The sequence below is a fragment of the Periplaneta americana genome, chromosome 1 (genome assembly GCF_040183065.1).
Source record: "Periplaneta americana isolate PAMFEO1 chromosome 1, P.americana_PAMFEO1_priV1, whole genome shotgun sequence".
Lineage (NCBI taxonomy): Eukaryota > Metazoa > Arthropoda > Insecta > Blattodea > Blattidae > Periplaneta > Periplaneta americana.
This window is the reverse complement of record NC_091117.1, coordinates 6,052,977-6,073,359: the sequence shown is the minus strand read 5'-3', so window position 1 is coordinate 6,073,359 and position 20,383 is coordinate 6,052,977. Positions and strand designations below refer to the sequence as shown.

The window sequence follows — 20,383 nt, the reverse complement described above, 5'->3', positions numbered from 1 at the left end:
GGAAGCAAATAACTTTTAAAATGACTGGTAGGCCTATTCTTCATTGGAAATAAATCTGAAAAAAAAATTATTTGAACTTCTAATGAACTTAGTTTGCAGCATTTGCTGCACAAGCCACTAGTGTTATTTTGTAAAGAACTCCAAATTAGTGTAATTCTGAAAATATGATGAGGAAAAATGTTTATATGACTTTTTTGTTCAGAATGTCTTCGGAACTGGGCGAAGAACTGCACATGGAATAAAGTGCTGCACCAGATCGGCGGTGTTACCGAAGTGAAAGGCTCGTATAGCTCACCATGAAAGAAAAAATCTGAATACAAGCAATGTCACAATGTCTCTTGTATTGCGGGACACACGACGAAAGGAGCAGCTGTGAATCGGTAGGAAGAGAGTCTCTTGGCTGAGGGATATCAGATCGGACTACGTAACAAATGTGGAACAATTCTGTCATGTTACAGAAGACACTTGGCACAAGAAGACTTGCTGGTCTTTATTTAGTCAGAGAGGTAAAACCACAGTCTAGTACATACAGGGTGTTCAGTTCAAAGTATGTCATGGCTCGCTGTATGCCGTCATGTGGCTAGCCGATGAGCCTAGAGAATTCAATCTTCCTACACTTCCGCAGAGGTGTATTACCTATGTGGCAGAGAAGTTGCCTAGAAATACGGCGTTCATTCTGAAGAGTACGTACCGATAAGTACGGTAACGCCGGTAGTGGCAGGAATGTGAACTATTTGGAAACACGTACTGAGATGAGTTTTTTCTTAATATCGGGATATGTCGAGAGCGTCAAGACTATTACTTACGTACAGTATTTGTTGACATTAACTTCGACGGTCAACATGGACACTAAACATTTGATTTGTGTTGTGGAATGTTGCCGTACACAACCGATGATAACAAATACCCTGCGTACGACTTGCCCGCGCAAAACGCAGTTCGAAAGAGGTTATGGTAGCACACAGACTGTTGCTACGACGTTCAGGTTATACCGTACACGTTCTCAAGTTCAGATTGAACGCCTTGATTAATAGGCAACTTCTCTGACATAAAAGCTGAAACTCGCTTCAAATCGCTGACTCACAACAGTGACGTCATGACACACTTTAAAATGAACACCCAGTACAGTCACGAAGCTTGTGTTGTGAGGGTGCTAGGAACAATAGACTGTACCGGTACTATTTCGCGTTGTCTGTAATGAGACGATATTAGCGTTCCTAGTTGTTAGCAACTATCTATGGATGCATATTTACTACGTATTGAGCTTCGTGACTGTATATACTAGACTGTGGTAAAACTATGGGTGTGTCCACCCAGTTAGTGTGCATTGGTGGCAGGGAGGTAGAGCTCTTTCTTTGTTGATAAAGTTACAATAGATGTATGTTGTTTCACTGGTATTGATTTTATAGCAAAAGTCTGGCACGTTTTCTTGGTTTCGTCTCTGTTTGGAAATGTTTCATTATTGTCACTGGAGCCCGGATGTTAGGCAAAATCCTTTTTTTAAACTGAGAGTATGTATGAAAGACCTATTAGAGATAAACACGTTTCCACACATTTCGGGACGATAGACCCAATTTTTATTTTGCTTTTTTTTTTGCCTATTTTAGCTCCCGTTGCCTATTTTAAGGTTAAAAGCTTTTTTTAAACCTTTTTGCTTCGTTATTGTACATTTTCTATATTTTTAATGCATTTAAAATAAACCGCACATAATGTATATAAAAAAACAAAAAAAGAACGGTTGTATTAAAAATACATATTCACCGCACACAAATATTTACTAAGAATCTTAGTCTCCAGCAATACATATGTTTCCAAGAAGTCGTAAACTTTTCTCCCCTACCGATTCGATATTTTATGTCACTTAACCGTCGTCCACACAGAACCAAGGCCGCGTATGCAGGCAAAGTCGCCTTACGGTCATAGTAAACACTACTGAGGTAGTGAGTGTAGTACGGTTCAGAGATATGTTCGCGTTTTCCAGCGACGAAAGAGCTTTCAATATTGAATCATATTTTCGCACAGGTATTGTAGTTCGTTTGCCTACGTCGCATCCCGGTTTCCCCCATCCGCTTTTGCTCGCCCCTCTGTAAAGGCTAGTGGCTGAGCTGTCTTAGCTCTTTTCTGAAAACATTAATTTCTATTAGGAATTGGACGTCTACGTAATATTATAAAACTGTTTTAAATAATTTAAATAAAAGGGCCTCGTTAAGTAATTAACTGTCACGTGATTTCCGCCCTTTCTACGATCCTGCGACATAACCACTTGGACGGACAGTAGATAGCATGTCTCAGTAATTTTATCTTTTCGGATCGGTCAGAAGTGAAGATTGAATTTACAGTGCGTAAGGTACTCTTTTATAGAGTAGGTACAGAATTATTTCAACATGAGTTACTAGTACGAAGGACGAAACTGGTAATTGGAATTAGATGCAATAGTGTATAGTGCGATAATATGCACAAAAGAAATTAAGCCTGTTTCGAAATGAACGGCCACCATTTTCAAAAATGTGTTTAAATATCCATATTATGATTATTTTTCAATTTAACTTCATTCTCTATATTGTACGCTAATGTGCTGTAGACAGTATAATATACACTGCATAATGAATACGTCCACATGGACAGCTCAGTTCGTGAGTAAAAACATTCATTGTTAATACTGTACTGCATTTTGATTAAAGAAAAACCTAACGAAAATTATCAAACTCAAAATTGCGATATTTCCTAGTTTACGTAAATGGATGAACTACTTTTCTTCCCTCCTATACCTAGTAAAGGGATTTGTTTGTATATTACGCCAGTATCATCGAACTCCAGTCGCGGGAGGGGGATAGAAAACGGTGTTTCCGGTTCTCAACCGTTAATCCAAAGGTATAGCCAGGTTAATATTAGAAATGTTAGTAAAGATAAAATGATGTGCCTGTATAAATGAATGGAACAAAAACATGTCATAACATGATATGTGCCATGTATCGGCTTTTGGCTGTTATTGGCTCTCTACCAAATCAGATATCAAGGGCTTCCTGATAGCTTTGTGACTGTTTCAACTGATACATTTATCAGCTTATAACATATTAAAGATTGTCAATAAAGTAACACATATTAATAAAAATATAACAAAAAATCGAAAAAATGAACTATCATAATAGAATATTCAGTTTTTCTGCTGCTTTGCTCAAAACGTATTATTATCGTTCAAATTCTCAAAATCGATTCTCGCAGCATCTCGATCCTTTCTGTGTAAGCCTACATCGCATCAGTAATTAAAAGACATTCCTCCTTACTTTGACATGTCGGTCGATGAGCCAGTTCAGTTCGATATCGTCATCGTCCTCTCCGAAGGGGTTGATGAGCACCTCAGCCACTTTGAGCCAGCCGATGTAGAAGCAGAACTGCAAAAGAGACGGGCAGTGGGTCACAGTTCGATTCTGCACAAGGCCGATGCTGTGCTAGGCAAGGCTGCTTGGACCGGAGTAACATGTTTCTAAGGTGAACGCGCACTCCTTGCTGTTATAATTAGCAATTCTTCACCAACTGCAATCAACCTTCAGCTGTAGGTTGTCACGGCAACGCTTGGATTACACACCTCACTAATCACTGTGCTGCAGTACACCCACCTACATACACTTCGCTGATGAAGCAGCTCTTCATTCATTAACTCTCGTCCAATCAGATGGACATGACATTAATTCCATTCTAGCTTATGTTAATCTAGACTATCCTTATATAAATACATCCAATTTTATCTCATCACATCCAATTTTACTTTATAATAATAATAATAATAATAATAATAATAATAATAATAATAATAATAATAATGACTTTATTTAACCTGGCAGAGTTATCAACCAGGATTAAAACTTGCTTACACAGTTGAATAATGAAGCTCTGATAGAGACTAGTATCACGTAGCACTATGCGATGTTTTATAGTAGGGCTTGTGTATATCACATCCCATTTTATCTCATCACATCCAATTTTATCTCATAACATCCAATTTTATCTCATCACATCCAATTTTATCTCATCACATCCCATTTTATCTCATCACATCCAATTTTATCTCATAACATCCCATTTTATCTCATCACATCCAATTTTATCTCATAACATTCCATTTTATCTCAAAACATCCAATTTTATCTCATAACATCCAATTTTATCTCATCACATCCAATTTTATCTAATCACATACAATTTTATCTCAAAACATCCAATTTTATCTAATCACATCCAATTTTCTCAAAACATTCAATTTTATCTCATCATTCAATTTTATCTCATCACATCCAATTTTATCTAATCACATCCAATTTTATCTCAAACATCCAATTTTATCTCATCATCCAATTTTATCTAATCACATTCAATTTTATCTCATCATCCAATTTTATATAATCACATTACATCCAATTTTATCTCATCATCCAATTTTATCTCATCACATCCAATTTTATCTCATCACACCAATTTTATCTCATCATCCAATTTCATCTCATCACACCAATTTTATCTCATCACACCAATTTTATCTAATCACATCCAATTTTATCTCAAAACATTCAATTTTATCTCATCATCCAATTTTATCTCATCACACCAATTTTATCTAATCACATCACATCCAATTTTATCTCATCACATCCAATTTTATCTCATCACACCAATTTTATCTCATCACACCAATTTTATCTAATCACATCCAATTTTATCTCAAAACATTCAATTTTATCTCATCATCCAATTTTATCTCATCACACCAATTTTATCTAATCACATTACATCCAATTTTATCTCATCATCCAATTTTATCTCATCACATCCAATTTTATCTCATCACACCAATTTTATCTCATCATCCAATTTCATCTCATCACACCAATTTTATCTCATCACACCAATTTTATCTAATCACATCCAATTTTATCTCAAAACATTCAATTTTATCTCATCATCCAATTTTATCTCATCACACCAATTTTATCTAATCACATCACATCCAATTTTATCTCATCACATCCAATTTTATCTCATCACACCAATTTATCTCATCACATCCAATTTTATCTCATCATTCAATTTTATCTCATCATCCAATTTTATCTCATCATCCAATTTTATCTCATCATCCAATTTTATCTCATCATCCAATTTTATCTCATCATCCAATTTTATCTCATCACACCAATTTTATCTCATCACATTCCATTTTATGTTATAACATTTCATGTTAACTTACCACAGCCAATTTTATTTATGACAATCTACTTCACCTTATATTATCTCATTTTACCCCAACTCTTTTTACCTTATCACATCCCATATTATCTCATCTCATTTTACCTTATATTATTTACACTCATTTTAACTTTTCACATTTTATGTTATCTTATCACACCCAAATTTAGCTTACGACATCCAATTTTATTTTGACAACTTATATCATCCCATTTTATTTCATTTCACACCAACTCGTTTTGTCTTATCACATCCTACTTCATCTTATCTCATTTTATCTTAAGTTATTCAAATTAATTTTATCTTATCACACTCTATTTTCCTTACCCTATTCCATTTTATCTTATGTCACCTCATGCCTTCCCACTCAATTTTATATTATTCTACCATATTATATATTATCTTATATATCGCAACCCATTTCTATTGTCTCATAAAATTTAATATCTCCTTACTGCATCCTTCCTGTTTACATATCCATCCATCCATCCATCCATCCATCCACCCATACACTTATTTATCTGTCTGTAAGTTTATCTATCTGACAATCCATCCATCCATCCATCCACTTATTTATCTGTCTGTAAGTGTATCTATCTGACAATCCATCCATCCATCCATCCATCCATCCATGCATCCACTTATTTATCTGTCTGTAAGTGTATCTATCTGACAATCCATTAATCCATCCATCCATCCACCCATCCACTTATTTATCTGTCTGTAAGTGTATCTATCTGACAATCCATCCATCCATCCATCCATCCACTTATTTATCTGTCTGAAAGTTTATCTATTTGACAATCCATCCATACATCCACTTATTTATCTGTCTGTAAGTTTATCTATCTGACAATCCATCCATCCATCCATCCATCCATCCATCCATCCATCCATCCATCCATCTATCCATCCACTTATTTATCTGTCTGTAAGTTTATCTATCTGACAATCAATCAAACCATCCATCCATCCACTTATTTATCTGTCTGTAAGTTTATCTATTTGACAATCAATCAAACCATCCATCCATCCATCCACTTATTTATCTGTCTGTAAGTTTATCTATCTGACAATCCATCCATCCATCCATCTATCCATCCACTTATTATTTATCTGTCTGTAAGTTTAGCCTATCTATCTGATAATCAAACCATCCATCCATCCACTTATTTATCTGTCTGTAAGTTTATCTATCTGACAATCAATCAAACCATCCATCCATCCACTTATTTATCTGTCTGTAAGTTTATCTATCTGACAATCAATCAATCAATCAATCAATCAATCAATCAATCAATCAATCAATCAATCCACTTATTTATCTGTCTGTAAGTTTATCTATCTGACAATCTATCAAACCATCCGTCCGTCACTGTAACTAAAGCACTCTGGGCGGTCTCACGTTGTTAGAACAAATGAATTCTAGATTTCAGGATAGTGTCCGCTTTGTCCTATGCAGAGAGGCCTTCAAACGGACGGATGGACGCACGATATGATCTGCTTACCTGCAGCACCGTGAAGAATGGGAAGAACATGTCCGGGTACTGCGTGGGGTCCGTCTGCACGAACTGGCGACCCATCAGTGCCGCGATGAAGTACGTGTACACGGACAGCGTCACCACCTGCAACAACAACAGTACTTCTAGTGACGGCGCCTTCAACTGCATAATGATAATGATAATAATGATAATAATAATGTTGGAACCTTTTTGTTTTCAGAACACTCTGTATAAGCGATTAGGCTTCAGTTTATCGAGAATTAGACAGCGAAAGCTACTAAAATGCGGTTAAAATTTTTAGAACTAATATATTACAAAACGTCAGTTTCTGTCAGATGCGTTTCCAATTCACTGCGGGCTAAAGCAAAAGATGCACTATCACCTTTACTTTTTAACTTTGCTCTAGAGTATGCCATTAGGAAAGTCCATTATATCAGAGAGGGTTTGGAATTGAACGGGTTACATCAGCTGCTTGTCTATGCGGATGATGTGAATATGTTAGGAGAAAATCCACAAACGATTAGGGAAAATACGGGAATTTTACTGGAAGCAAGTAAAGAGGTAGGTTTGGAAGTAAATCCCGAAAAGACAAAGTATATGATTATGTCTCGTGAGGAAAATATTGTACGAAATGAAAATATAAAAATTGGAAATTTAACTTTTGCAGAGGTGGAGGAGTTCAAATATCTTGGAGCAACAGTAACAAATATAAATTATACTCGGGAGGAAATTAAACACAGAATAAATATGGGAAATGCCTGTTATTATTCGGTTGAGAAACTTTTATCATCCAGTCTGCTGTCAAAAAATCTGAAAATTAGAATTTATAAAACAGTTATATTATCGGTTCTTCTTTATGGTTGTGAAACTTGGACTCTCACTTTGAGATAGGAACATAGGTTAAGGGTGTTTGAGAATAAGGTGCTTAGGAAAATATTTGGGGCTAAGAGGGATGAAGTTACAGGAGAATGGAGAAACACAGAACTGCACGCATTGTATTCTTCACCTGACATAATTAGGAACATTAAATCCAGACGTTTGAGATGGGCAGGGAATGTAGCACGTATGGGCGAATCCAGAAATGCTTATAGAGTGTTAGTTGGGAGGCCGGAGGGAAAAAGATCTTTCGGGAGGCCGAGACATAGATGGGAAGATAATATTAAAATGGATTTGAGGGAGATGGGATATGATGATAGAGAATGGATTAATCTTGCTCAGGATAGGGACCAATAGCGGGCTTATGTGAGGGCGGCAATGAACCTCCGGGTTCCTTAAAAGCCATTTGTAAGTAAGTAAGTAAGTAATATATTACAAAACACTGATTCTATACGTAAGGAAAACACAGGATATGAGTCAGTGGAGGTAAATCATTGGCGCGGTCTTGAGCTAAAGAAGGCTGTTGAATCAAAGAAGAAGATTCTATACGAAAAAGGGACTGTTTTGGACGATGCTACTGATTGTAAGGCACGATTAGTTTGTAGGTTCAGCTCCGTATATACATAATCTATAAACATAACGGAAATGTCGTGTTAACAGCACAATGAAAATTCTTGGCAGACTAACTGAAAAACAGGAAGCCCTCAACTCTATTGCCTCAGACACGACGCGAAGTGTTTACGGCTTCCGTGATCCGTACAGGGTGGAGAGCGAGAAATAAACCTTTACGATAAGCGCTGGGATTAAGCAAACTACGATCCTCGTACCACTGACGGCCCTTCAGTGATGGCCGTCTTGGATGTAACTTCAATGCGAATATCCCGTAAAATATTCTTATTGTTATTTATCCATCTTTATGTGAGTAAATATTAGGAATAATAAAAAATAATTCGAACTCATATTTTAGAGGAAATTGGTTCAGTGAATTAAGGTTTTTTAGAAAATTTCTGTTTTATGAAAATTAAATTAAATATTAAGAATGTAACCGAGCGGGCTAGCGGCGTGGTAGAGGGCTGGCCTCGCATTCGGGAGGTCCGGGGTTCGATCCCAGCGGCTGGCAATCCTAACTGAGGTTTTTCATGGTTTCCTCAGTTATTTCCAAGGAAATGCCGGGATTGTACCTCTTGAAGTCCGGTCATGGACGGCGATCCTTCCCTTAATCCTTTCATATGTGTGAGTGAATGCTGTGTAATGTCTTAAATGTTTGTGTTGTATCGGAGGCGGCCCTGGCATTGAGCTGATCCCTCATCCGGGGAGGCCCTCCATGTCCTTGTGTGGTCAAAAAAGTATGTATGTGATCCATAGATTAATTCCTCTCCTGACAGGTCGCGGCCCTGTAAGGCCCGGGTGGCGTGGGTCGTGTAAATGCACCTACAAGGGAGAGGTTAAACTGGGGGAAAGAAGAAGAAGATATTAGGAATAATGAAAAAATAATTAGAAGTAATATTTTAGAGGAAATTAGTTCAGTGAATTAAGGCCTACTTTTAGAAATTTGTGTTTTATGAAAATTAAATACTAGGAATAATGAAAAAATAATTAGAAGTAATATTTTAGAGGAAATTAGTTCAGTGAATTAAGGCCTACTTTTAGAAATTTGTGTTTTATGAAAATTAAATATTAGGAATGATGAAAAAATAATTAGAAGTAATATTTTAGAGGAAATTGGTTCAGTGAATTAAGGCCAACTTTTAGAAATTTGTGTTTTATGAAAATTAAATATTAGGAATAATGAAAATATAATTAGAAGTAATATTTTAGACAACATTTTCACCAAGAACTAAAGTTTAGGAGAAAGGTCCGGGTATCGTATTTCGATATCTTTTAGTTTAAACTCAATATCTGTTCCTTTATCATAAGCCATCTTTGTTCTGTATGTAACTAAAAATTTATATTTGTTCCAAAATCTCTCAAGTATGTTATTCAGTGGCGTGTGGTGATAAATAATCCTGGTGGTGCACAAATATTTATTATGATTATCATATTATTATTATTACACCCTATTATTATCATTATTATTATTATCATTATCATTATCATTATTTGTACTAACTACTCCATAACTATTAACATATGTTATATAGGTATAGATTTACATAATTTTGTTAGTCAAGAAATTGCAGTTAATCAGTTTCCTATGTAGGTCCTTTAATAGCGAAGTAAAATGTTGAACTTCTATTGCAACACACCGTAAATAATATTGTTTTAGCTATATTGCGTTTTATAACAAAGTTCACACGTTCACAAACATTCGATACGTCTGTCGTCTCATCAGCCTTAACTGCTAAAAAGTCAACAGCATTCTTTATTTCTTTGAAATCTCAGCATGGCATACATCAAAATGGCTTGAAGGACTTCGTTCTGTATAGTGTTTGATGTGTTCTTAAACACTTTTGCTCTTAAGAGTGCGTCTAATTCAGAACTTTTAAATTGATGAGGCCAAGAAAAATACTAGCGTTTAAAGATGAGTCTCCGTCATCGTGACCTCTTAAAGCCAACTCAAAAGCTCCACAAAACCGCACGCACATATCTATTCTTGGTAACTTTATCATTGTGAAGTTCAACAATCCAATATTAAATCCAGTTGTGTCTGTATGTTTGTTTGAACCAATACTGCTACTTTAACATTATTGTTGATGTGTGCAGCTGAAGAATCGTGTTTTTTAATTCTTTCATTCATGTGATTCAAATCAATCATACCTGCAGAACGATAATCAAAATTATTTAGTTACTACGCACAGTCCTAAATTCAAACAGAAAAATAAATAAAATTCATAAAACGTACTTGTTTTTATCAATAAATTATCGCCGTCGAACAATTGGCAAGCAAAACAAAATACAGCGTCTTTTATATTGTAGCCGCATATTGCTTTTTCGTAAGTCCGAATGTTCTATTTTCTTTTCTCTTCTCTATTACTATGCTTCGCCACTTGTAATTTTAATTCATGTGTAGGTGTACCCATCTTTATTTTGATCTTTTCGTGGAAAGGTCTTACAGAAAATTACATATTTAAAAGATTTTGCACACTATTCATTGTAACATTTGTGATGTAACGATCTAACGACTACTGCAAACAGCTTGAGAACACATCTGAAAGTGCTCCTAACCCCTCTTATGCACACTGTACTGCCTCCCCACCATGCTCCCAAGCCTGCCAGTGAAACAGCACTACTGCGCATGCTCCAATGGAGCAGTGTGCCCCAAGTGTCGAGCGGTAAACATAATTCCCAGGCGTAAACAAGACCAGTACACTTGCAGTGTTATTTTTACACAGTATTATAATAAAGAATTATGTCGCTCTCATAGTCTACTGCAGCTCACTGATATAACTTTAAAAACGTGTGTTAGTTGAAGAGGTGGTGCACTGCTCCTGTGCTCCTTAAGAGAAATCGCCACTGATCTTATTCCTTGCTTTTGCCAATAAAAGCCGCGACTTTCGTCCAAAGTCTAACTCCAAAATCATGCAAGAATTTACATTTTATTGCCACTGTATTGCTCAATGAAACAGACGTTTTTTATGATGCTCAACTGTTTCACAATAAGGAGCCATTTAACCATTTTTAGGTTTTAACATCTCTCTGCCTTTTTCAGAATACTGACATACCTGGCTGTACTACGACACGAAATGCATCACAATATTCCAATTAGGAAGTAGAGTTATTGAAACCTTAGCAACCAGCGCTGATAACTAGTTGTTCTTTTGTTTCAAGTGAGTCACATTTATTTCCTCTTAATAAAATGTTCTGAATGGACACAGCTCTTGCTAGTTGTGCCAGCTGACTAGACGAACATCAAGCACCACTTCCTTGAGTTTGTGTTGTTTCTCAGGTTGCATACACAACACGGCGCGTCATGTTTTCTTACAGACTATGCCCACACTTCGGCAAGCAATACTGTTTCAGACTGATTGGAACTGATTCAAGCGGTTTGCTACAACCAAGTAACCCTTGATAACTTCGGTGGCTGAATGTCCAGTCTGTTTGGGTTCGAGTCCCGGTCAGTGAAAGATTCATAGTGATACTTGTGGGGGACAAGGTGGCAGTTGGGTTCTCCCTTTTCCTCATATATCATCCCTTCAACATCTCTCCAGTCCGTCATCATTTCAAAGCATACCACTCTCGCCGGCTGGCGTAGGGACGAGGGGGTTGCCTGCTCGAAACCTGGTTATAGTCCGGGTCAGCTTACTTAATATTATAAGGCCCGGTTTTATAAATACCGGTACGGTTAATCTAAAGATTATGACATTGTTACACCTAAGTTAAACCTAACCATGAGTTTAACTCAACGTGTCGTATTACAGAGTCTCGGTTAAATTAAACCGTAGTGGAATACGATTGGTATTACTGCTAGGAAAGAAAAGAAGAACATCGCAACTGTTTAATTATATTATTGATTTAAAATAGTTCGACGCTCGTGGAGAATCTTCATTATGAAACATTTTTGTTCTTCGATATCAGAGAGAGTATCATAAAAAACCTAAAGAGGACCAATACCGTATACTTCAGTATGCTTGTCAGACTCAACCTCAAATAGTTTCTTAACGCTGGCTACCAACGTTATACTCCCAAACACAATGCAACCAACCTACGGGTAATATTTTGGCGAATCCTCGGACCTCATCTCATCTCACTACATCTCGCCAAAATGTAAAAAAATTGTACAAAATTGTAAAAATTGTAGAAAATTACTAAATTGTAAAACTATAAAAATTTGTACAAATTGTAATTGTAATATTGTAAAATGCTGACATGTTCCACATCTTAAAGCTTCATTGCTCATGTAAGATCTATGGAATAAAATGAATGAATGAATGAATGAATGAATGAATCAATGAATAAACCTTGAATGACCATCCGCAACGCGTTCACACCTGTGGAGTAACGGTCAGCGCGTCTGGCTGCGAAACCAGGTGGCCCGGGTTCGATTCCCGGTCGGGGAAAGTTACCTGGTTGAGGTTTTTTCCGGGGTTTTCCCTCAACCCAATGCGAGCAAATGCTGGGTAACTTTCGGTGCTGGACCCCGGACTCATTTCACCGGCATTATCACCTTCATCTCATTCAGACGCTAAATAACCAAGATGTTGATACAGCGTCGTAAAATAACCCAATAAAATAAAAATAAAAAATCCGCGACGCAACTCCATACAGAATCAACTGACTAATGAAGTAATAATATTAGTGTGCGCATTTTATGACGTGTTGTCTAGAATATTTATGAAACAGAATTCAGTCAAACAAAATTATTTTTACGAGTCTAGTAAAATTAGGTAATATTATTAGTGTGTTTATAAATCAGGCCCCATAGTAAATCTTACCAGGAGACTGTCTGCCACACACAGTACAATGCGTAATAGGTTTATAGTAGATTTACGGACACCTCCGAAATCTTCCATCGTTTTCAGTATGTCTACTGTACTACCAGAGGAAAAATAGCGCAGCGTAACTGGTAACTGATGCAGAGATTCAACAGAATATTTTCAAAAATAAAAAATAAATCATTTATCTTTTCAAATAATCTTTAAATTCAACCCCTAAAACACATATTTTTGCACTTTCTCATTTTTCTGTTACATGTTGTATCCGAGTTTCAATTTTTCGAAACAAGGTTAGAACTATAAGCCTAATTCTGAAGGTTAGGACTGTCTGCTTCGAAAGCCTCAATCTGTTTTAAAACTTATGTTCATTTATGTATATTTCAAAGTGGTGCACTCTATTCCAAAAAATTCTTGGCCTCCGTGATCGTTCAGTAATATTGAGCACTCACTTATCGTCACTCATAAGTTCTTGGAAAACATCTGCAATATCCATGTGTATTGCGGGAACCGCCATCTTGCACTGTTGAGCCTTGAACTGCAGTTTAAACGGCAGAGAACTGCCGATCAAGTTAAACTCAAGTTAACTCAAGATTAACTGGTAGTTAAAGTTTATAATACGAAGCAAAACGAAAAACTTCAGTTTAAACTGAACGTAAGGTTTAAACGGCGTTTATAATACAGGCCCTAAGGGTGAAACCTAACCATTTTTCTCCTGTTACTACATATCATAGTGAATTAGGCCACAGTGATTTTGTAGCTCTCAGGTTGAATCTTCTTCTACCAACTTTGTTTCGAATTTCGGGTACTGACAAATACTACAATTGGCAGTTATTTTCTAACTGTTATGTTGGCAGCAATGACTTCGGTTTGCAGTAAAGTGAACTGATGAAAATGCAATTACCTAGCTTAATAATTAATTAGTAATACCAGTATTAATATTAATATCAATACAGAATTCAGTTCTGTTGCGATGTGATTCCAATTCAACTCTATATTCAGGTAAGTGTCATCAAATAAGAAATAACTTATAGACCTACTTGGTATGACTTTGACATTTTAATGAAATTCTTTCGTGTTTAGATTTTTATTAAAATGTCCAAGAGAAGAAATAGCATGGTAGCGATTTCTCCAAGAAAGAAAGTACTTGTAAATTTTTAAGTAAGCTATACATTTTAAAGTGGTGTTTTGTTTTCGGAATTCGTAATATAGTCCCGTCGCTCTAATTTCCGGCAGCCAATCGCGTTGCAGATCGGCTACATTTAAACGTCTGCGTCTTGTGATTCGCTGATGAAGACGTTATTAATTTCTTAAGGCTCGATAAATACTTAATATAATCGCCCGCCATTTTCGCTCTTTCGTTGGCGTTCGCAGAAAGCACACGAAGACGTTATTTGCCGCTCAATTATTTGCTGAATTACAGTGCGTTTGATTTATTATCATAGGAGCTACGACATGATGATGTTTAACGGTGTAGCAAATAGATCCCTCGTATGGTAGCTCGGCAACGAAAGAACAAAAATGGCGAACGATACTACCTACCTAGACTTTATGGAGCCTTCACTTCCTAAGATGTAAGCAGAGAGGAGGAGTCACGCCGGGAATAACAGCGTCGCGACTATAATCATTTCACGTGATCAAACTATATTTTTAAGTTAGGACTCGTGAATCGTAAACTGTCTAGTCAAAGCAAAGGATTTCATGTTGCCAGACAAAATAAATTTTAATGTTAGATCATACTAATTCTAATTATTAACATAATATGCGAGAATTCCAGAAGGAAAACATACCCCTAAAATTAATGACATTACTTATGGATCACTCTCTATCTACCTTTAAAAGGTTAGAAATTTATAAACATATCTGGCAAAATCTATAGCTGAAACACAATTAAAGACAACTAAGAACGATAAGATAAATTAAGGGTTTAACTTTTGCAGTTTTACCTGGATACGGAAGCATTTCGGGACACTAACTATTTGATTAAGAAAAAAATGTTTTATTACACGACCTCTATCACATCTGAAAATTAGGAATAGTTATTCTGTATGGTTGTTATTCTTTTGTTCTGTATGGTTGTGAAACTTGGACTCTCACTTGGAGAGAGGAACATAGGTTAAGGGTGTTTGAGAATAAGGTGCTTAGGAAAATACTTGAGGCTAAGCGGGATGAAGTTACAGGAGAATGGAGAAAGTTACACAACACAGAACTGCACGCATTGTATTTTTCACCTGACATTATTAGGAACATTAAATCCAGACGTTTGAGATGGGCAGGGCATGTAGCACGTATGGGTGAAACCAGAAATGCATATAGAGTGTTAGTTGGGAGACCGGAGGGAAAAAGACCTTTAGGGAGGCCGAGACGTAGATGGGAGGATAATATTAAAATGGATTTGAGGGAGATGGGATATGATGATAGAGACTGGATTAATCTGGCTCAGGATAGGGACCGATGGCGGGCTTATGTGAGGGCGGCAATGAACCTCCGGGTTCCTTAAAAGCCAGTAAGTAAGTATTCTGAAACACCCTGTATAATTAAATACAATATTACTTGTTTGTCTGCCTTCTAAACTACGGTATGTTAACTTTTAACTTAGAACTCCTGAAGAGCTGAAGTCTGTGCCTGAAATAATTCTCAAAGGGACACATGAACCCATAAATAAAATTAGTTACTCTGTCGCACGACTTTTTCCGGGCATTTTTATTACTGAATCTGGAGTAGAATGTAATGACGTCATAGTGTTCCCATCCCAACAGAACTGACCCACACTATCAGTCTCACGATGAGCAGATAAAGTTTCGCAATGCTTCACGCGATAAAAGCTTCAATGCAGCGCCGGCCGACCGGAAATCACGTCTGTGACGTCACAAGGCCTACATGTCACACCCAGCTCCAGGCCGGCTCAATGTTACAGTTCTCGAACAAAGTCTTCTTCAATTAATTGTTTGCTTCCTGTTATCAACGAGAACTTCTTGGGAGGGTGATGCTGACCTGTACTAAAAAATAACTTTGTGCGAAATCGTGCGTATTTGCATGGTTTCCGCACAAAACCAATCCGCGGTAAGTCTAAAATTCCACATTCAGTATTCCCAACCTAACACACATAACAATTTCCCTCTTCTTACCGCTTAAGTGACATATTGATTTTACAGCTTTAGGCTTTTAACATATTATTTTTAGAGACGTCCAATATAGTAATAATTATAAATTGGAAACTTACCACTGCAATTTCACCTGAATTGCACTGTTAATTATTGTTTTTAAATATTTGCAAAAATTAAGTAAACTCTACAACTCCACTAAAGTTACTGCATTCGTGATGCAAGTAACATTAAGGAAGCCGTTTGATTTAAGTTCGCATTTATAGACTGGAGGGAAAAAAAGACAGACGTATATCACGGCCTGCTGGAGTATAGTAAACACAGAAAACATTTTAAAGCAACAATGTTGAAGATAGATATTTTTGTCTTCCAAAATTGCCGTCATTGAACAGAAACCAAGATGGAGATTTCATTGCAACTAATTATAAATTCCTCTTTCAGGTATGTAATAAACGATCTTCGGACAAAATAATGTACGATACACGAGCGGTATGTTTTCTTTCAATTCTCGTTTTTTCAAACTTTTCCTCGAACATGAAAACTTCAGCATACCGCTCTTGTAACGCATATTACTATTGTTGTAACTTTCTTAACCCGAAGCAGATAAGTTAACATTACTTACATACAAATGGCTTTTAGACAACCCGGAAGTTCATTGCCGCCCTCACATAAGTTCACTAGTACGTCCAGTAATGGAATATGGTGCTGCATGTTGGGATCCTTACAGATTACAACATATTAAGACACTGGAAAAGATTAAAAAACGGGCTCTCAAGTGTTCTAGTAATAATTCAACATTAAAATGGGACACACTCACAGACAGGAGAACGCGAATTCGATTATGCGCACTGTTCAAAACATACAGAGGTGAGCCTGCCTGGAGAGAAATAAAAAATAGGTTGCAGCCGCCAAATTACTCTTCAAGGAACGACCACTCATATAAATTGAGGGAAAGAAGACAGAGGACGGACACTGGAAAGTTTTCTTTTCTCAATCGTGCTATCAGGGACTGGAATGCTTTACCTGCAGACTTACTAAAGGCTTTACCAATAACCAGAAATGTATTTAAAAATAGGCTTAAGGACTTTATTTTGTTACTGAAGTGTTGTATCGGTGAAGAAGTGTGTTGTGTCAGTGAAGTGTGTTTCTGTCAATGAAGCTTTATAGTTTATAGTGGCAGTGCAAAGTATTTGAACAGTGAAATGTTTTTGAAGTGTTAGTGAAATCAGGATGGTATCAGTGAAATGTGTCGTAGTTCCAGTGCAGTGAGTGAGTTGACAGCGAAATGAGTGTAATGCTGAAAGGTACTTGTGCAGATATGAACATATCATACTCGTGGGTTTTAGTTCGAACTTAGAGTTAAGATACAAATTAGATTTACTTTAAATGTTATTTTAAGTGATCGTGCTTCATTTAATTTGGGATGCTCCCTGTTATTATTATTATTATTATTATTATTATTATTATTATTATTATTATTATTATTATTACTATTAATTATTATCAGTGTTATTAATAACTTATTATTTATTGTATTTTTATTATTTTGTTTATTATTAATTGTCATTATTGAGTGTAGTCCACATCTGTGGAGTAACGGTCAGCGCGTCTGGCCGCGAAACCAGGTGGCCCGGGTTCGAATCCCGGTTGGGGCAAGTTACCTGGTTGAGGTTTTTTCCGGGGTTTTCCCTCAACCCAATACGAGCAAATGCTGGGTAACTTTCGGTGCTGGACCCCGGACTCACTTCACTGGCATTATCACCTTCATTTCATTCAGACGCTAAATAACCTAGATGTTGATACAGCGTCGTAAAATAACCCAATAAAATTATTGAGTATAATTAGTTACCACTGCCACCGGTTATATCCCATTTGCAGTATGAATACATACATACATACTTACATATACATACATACATACATACATACAAACATACATACAATCATACATACATAGGCCCGCCATCGGTCCGTATTCTGTGCAACATTAATCCAGTCTCTACCATCATATCTCACGTCCCTCAAATCCATTTTAATATTATCCTCTCATCTCGAAATGGAGGATATAATAGTAAGAAGGATGAAATTAGGGAGGAAGAAAACTGCTAAAAAGTGAGTGCAAGAAAATCAGGGGTGGCAAAAGTGTTAGAATAGGAACAGAGAGCGAATTCAATTCCTCTTTACAAAGTATGGCCGTAAATGAACTACACCCAAACTAAAGAATATGAAATTTAATTGACAAAGTTTTAACATGTAACGTATAGCCTAACTGTTGTAAAAACTATCCATTGTTTCTTACACGTGTTTCGTGAAGCTCCTAAAGAATAATAGTAGGTGCCAAATCTAGGGAATCGTGTAGGACTATTTTCAAAAAACTACAAACAACAATGCCCATGGCTTGTCAATATATTTTTTCATTAATAATCTTCCTCGTATGTAATCGTGAAAACTTTGTAACTACTTCAACAGTTCATAGCATAAATACACGTCAAAAAATGACTTTCATACTCCATCGGCAAGTCTATCGTGCTATCAAAAAAGAGTGCGTCATATGGCAGTAAAAATTTTTAATAGCCTCTCTATCGATATAAAAAATGAAACTCAAAACATAAGATTATTTAGGGCCAAATTAAAGAAGTACCTAATTTCTCACGCCTTATACTCTGTAGGTGAATTCATGACATTCAATAACACTTCATGAAATTGATACTGAAACTTTGTGTTGTACTAGTAGACTATATTGTAAATCTCGTCTATATATATTTCATCTAGACTGTGACTATAAATTAAGACTTTATAATAGTATTAAGTTTTTTTACTTGTTCCATATTCTGGCTGTGAAGCGATGTACGAATACCATGGAATGTTAATAAATACAACACAAAGATGACTGAACATCCAGGTATTGGACAGAAGATCTTCATTTTGACACACATTTCCAAAGAGCCCGAGGACAAAAAAAAACGCCTTTGATTTAAAGCACGTGATTGCAGACGGTGGCTAACCTGCAGCAGTACGAAAATGCACTCAATTCATTAATCATTCGTGGAACTGATGTTTTCTTCAGATTTAACTCCCTGGCGATCCTTTTCTTAGGAGAATGCGTTTTCTGAAACAGCATACTCGTACCTGCATTGTATGCAGCTGATTTTTCCATCCCACTTCTTCCTTTACGTTGACACAAAACTGAGCTAGTTCGTCTGAATTTACTTTTTTATTTTATTGATTTAATTTTAGTAAGTTATTTTACGACGCTTTATCAACATCTTAGGTTATTTAGCGTCTGAATGAGATGAAGGTGATAATGCCGGTGAAATGAGTCCGGGGTCCAGCACCGAAAGTTACCCAGCATTTGCTCATATAGGGGTTGAGGGAAAACCTCGGAAAAAAACCTCAACCAGGTAACTTGTCCCGACCGGGAATCGAACCCGGGCCACCTGGTTTCGCAAACAGACGCGCTAACCGTTACTCCACAGATGTAGACCTGAATTTACTTACCAAGAGTAATATTATAAGCCTACGCTTTGATGGTGAGCATTTATGAAATTCCTGCTTTCACACTAGCTACGTCACCACGACTTACTGGCTATGAACGAAAATAATGCTTTCCAAGAATTTATTTTTCTATAAAACTGAACATCATTTTGACTGTGTGTCCTTAACAGGGTTCGATCCCGGTCCAGGTTGACGACATTTAAATGTGCTTAAATGCGACAGGCTCATGTCAGTAGATTTACTGGCACACAGGCGACGCTAATATAACCTCGGTAGTTGCGAGCATCTTTAAATAAAACACACTTTAAAATTTTAACAGCTTTCTTTAGTAACAATTGAAATAGCAGTTACGAATACCGCCAATAGGCTATATTTTTTTCTCATTGAGCTGGAAATATAACAAAACTAGTGGCTTGTGCAGCAAATGGTGCTGCAAACTAAGTTCGTTAGACGTTCAAATAACAATTTTTCAGATTTATTTTCAATGAAGAATACTTGTCTTTTTGATAGTTATTTGCTTCCATAATAATGAAACATACTCCCTCTGAATGGATTTTTTTAGGCCAAATACTTTTTCTTGAACCTATCCAACTTCAGTTTTTGAGTTTCAACGCGAAAACGCAAGTATCAATGTCAGGACGATAGCAGTAGCTATTTCAGGTCATTGTGGATTGTAGGCAAAAGTTAAAAAAGTCAGGTTTGCTAAGCTTTCGAACAATAGCATTTTCGTATAGCTGCTGCATGTAGAACTTGAAATCTAGAGCGTAAAATCATTTTATCCTACTAAGAGATCTTG

At 36.5% G+C, this 20,383-nt stretch overlaps 1 protein-coding gene across 1 annotated transcript in view; it reads right to left on the bottom strand.

The window, feature by feature from the left end:
* Positions 1-20,383, bottom strand: part of Best2 (bestrophin 2) — a 478,470-nt gene that overhangs the window by 53,150 nt on the left and 404,937 nt on the right. Inside the window, exons 6-7 of the mRNA XM_069829668.1 lie at positions 6,750-6,866; positions 3,285-3,392 (exon numbers count right to left, since the gene is read on the bottom strand). Coding sequence (XP_069685769.1) covers positions 3,285-3,392; positions 6,750-6,866 — 225 coding nt within the window. The remainder of the gene's footprint in view (positions 1-3,284; positions 3,393-6,749; positions 6,867-20,383) is intronic.